General features: G+C 43.0%; 1 protein-coding gene across 2 annotated transcripts in view; it reads right to left on the reverse strand.

Annotated features, from left to right (window-relative positions):
• Window positions 1-2,500, reverse strand: part of homer2 (homer scaffold protein 2) — a 16,322-nt gene that overhangs the window by 3,582 nt on the left and 10,240 nt on the right. For both annotated transcript variants that reach the window (XM_026286935.1, XM_026286934.1), the window contains exons 5-6: window positions 364-500; window positions 1-114 (exon numbers count right to left, since the gene is read on the reverse strand). The exon at window positions 1-114 is cut by the window's left edge and continues 31 nt beyond it. In XM_026286935.1, the coding sequence (XP_026142720.1) occupies window positions 1-114; window positions 364-500 (251 nt within the window). The remainder of the gene's footprint in view (window positions 115-363; window positions 501-2,500) is intronic.

A 2,500-nucleotide genomic window follows, 5' to 3' on the forward strand; every position in this document is an offset into this window, starting at 1 on the left:
CTCTGCGTCACTTTACTCTTCCAGCTCTCAGCCTTGCTGTTAGCCTCGTTCAGCGTGTCTGTCAGATGAGCATTGCTGTCCTTCAGCGCCTGCAGCTCCATCTCCAGCTTCTTACTGTCAGACACACACACACACACACACACACACACACAGTTCAGCTTCACGTCTGCACTAGTGAAGACAAAGAGCTAACCATCTCTACTCCTACAGTGAAACACGCTGATCGACTGAACATCTCATCTATCAGTCGGATGATGTTCTGAATCTGATCGATAACAGTTGGTTGGTGTGATGCTTTAGTGCTGGTTATAAATATCAGAAATATGAATAAAGGAGCATCAGAGGAGTCAGTGAACGCGTCACCTCTGCTCCGCTACAGACTTCAGCCGGTCGTTCTCGCTCTTCAGTGCGGTGTCGTCCGGCACGTGTGAGATCTTCTCATCATCCGTTCCGTTGAAGCTGGACTCTTGATTGCCTGATTGGGTTTCATGGCCAGATTCCTGACAAACGACACAATTTCATGTTAGCAGACCTCACTCACACACACACACTTTACTGACGTCTGATGCAAATAGCACACCATTGACTGCTTTACATTATTAAGATGAGTTTATCTATAGTAAACAAAAACAAATGAATGTAAGGTTGTCACTGAAGCAATTTCGTGAAGTAATGCATTACTTTAAATTTACCATGATAGGAGTCCTATCATGACAGCTCTTGGAGGGATTGGCATTGTAATGTTACAATGTTAATGTGTTTGATCTTATATCTGAATAGATCTGCTGTTACCAATACATCCACAACATGTGACATCACCATCAGACCGATCGGAGTGTGACATCATCACCATCAGACCGATCGGAGTGTGACATCATCACCATCAGACCGATCGGAGTGTGACGTCATCATCACCATCAGACCGGTGTGTGTATGTGTACCCGCACCGCGGGTCATGTGACAAGAACTAACCAATCAGCTTCATCCTTTCCAGTAACAACGTTGAAAGCTCAGCCAAGATGAAGGAACAGCTGATCATAGTTGTATATGGATTGCAATTTTGAAATACATTTAGTAGCAGAGCTACTGCAAGCGATGTTTAGAGCTGCAAATCCATTTATCCTTTGCTGAAATTTCCGCATCTTCATGGAGAGAGCAGGTCATTGTTGCTTAGCAAAGACAGACGCCTCAGGGGCGCTTCTGCCCGAGCGCTTTGGAAAGGAGGAGAAAGCGGCGCGACTAGCATTTTCCACGCGTTTTTAGGCGCGATATGTGAACTAAGGCGCTCGCTCACTCAGCACACGCTGAAGGCTCGTTGCAAAATGTCTAATGCATTTAACAGACCTGAAATAGAAGATCCTCCAATAACCAACAGGTCTGGTGTTTGGGTGCACTTTGGATTCCCTGTAAGCTATAATGGTGATGACAGAATGAATGGTAAATAGTAAGGTCTCATATCCGCAGCTATAATGTAAATGTAATGTAAATGAAGACTACCGATCGCCGCGGTCTTTTGCCCTGTTTGAATCCGTTGGAAATGTCGGTCTAAATGCTGCGGAGATAGTTTGTTGCGTGTATGTTTCTCCTTTTTTTCGTCTTTCCCCAGATACTGACACACTGAGGTGATGTCGGCGTAAATGAGTTGACATGTTTCAAGTATTCCCGCTGGTGTTTTTTTTTTTTTTATTCCCGCTGGTGTACCCTATTGTCATGTTGCAGATGCGACCGTTGTTTTTTTATCCACCACTCTCTTGTCATCACCATTATAGCTTAAAGGAAATCCAAAGTGCACCCAAACACCAGACCTGTTGGTTATTGGAGGATCTTCTATTTCTGGTCTGTTAAACGCATTGGCTATTTTGCAACGAGCCTTCAGCGTGTGCTGAGTGAGTGAGCGCCTGACGGAGTAGCCTAACATAAACATATAAGTTAGTGTTTTTTTTCTTCTTCGGGGGTGTCAGGGGCGTTGCCTGTTACGTAGTTTGGGTTATTGGGCTACCTTGTTGAACGCATATCATTATATTTCACTTTTTTTTTTCCAATATAATTAATTAGTTTAACGAACCGTTCGGTACATAATGCGTACCGCGTACCGAACCGAAAGCCTCGTACCGAACGGTTCAATATGAATATGCGTATCGTTACACCCCTAATATATATATATATAAAAAAAAATCGTAAGCACAAGTTTTGTTTTCTCGTTTTACTTAACTGTGCGCATGACACAACTTAATCATGGCCAGGACTTAATCAGGACTTAACTGAAGACAGACACAAAGAGGAGAGAATAGTCGCAAGCAGAGAAAATACTGTAGGCTTCCTGACAGAACAAATTAATTTAAATATCGAAAGAAAACAATAATTATGGAATTAGGGTGGGGTGAATCTGAATGGATAAAATCAATGCACAATTTACTTAAAATGAGGCAACAAATTAAGTTGTGCACAAGACTTTATTATGTGCACCCACTTTCTAACCCCCCCCCCCCAGCTTGTCATG

Source organism: Carassius auratus, chromosome 18 (genome assembly GCF_003368295.1).
Source record: "Carassius auratus strain Wakin chromosome 18, ASM336829v1, whole genome shotgun sequence".
In the NCBI taxonomy this organism is placed as follows: domain Eukaryota; kingdom Metazoa; phylum Chordata; class Actinopteri; order Cypriniformes; family Cyprinidae; genus Carassius; species Carassius auratus.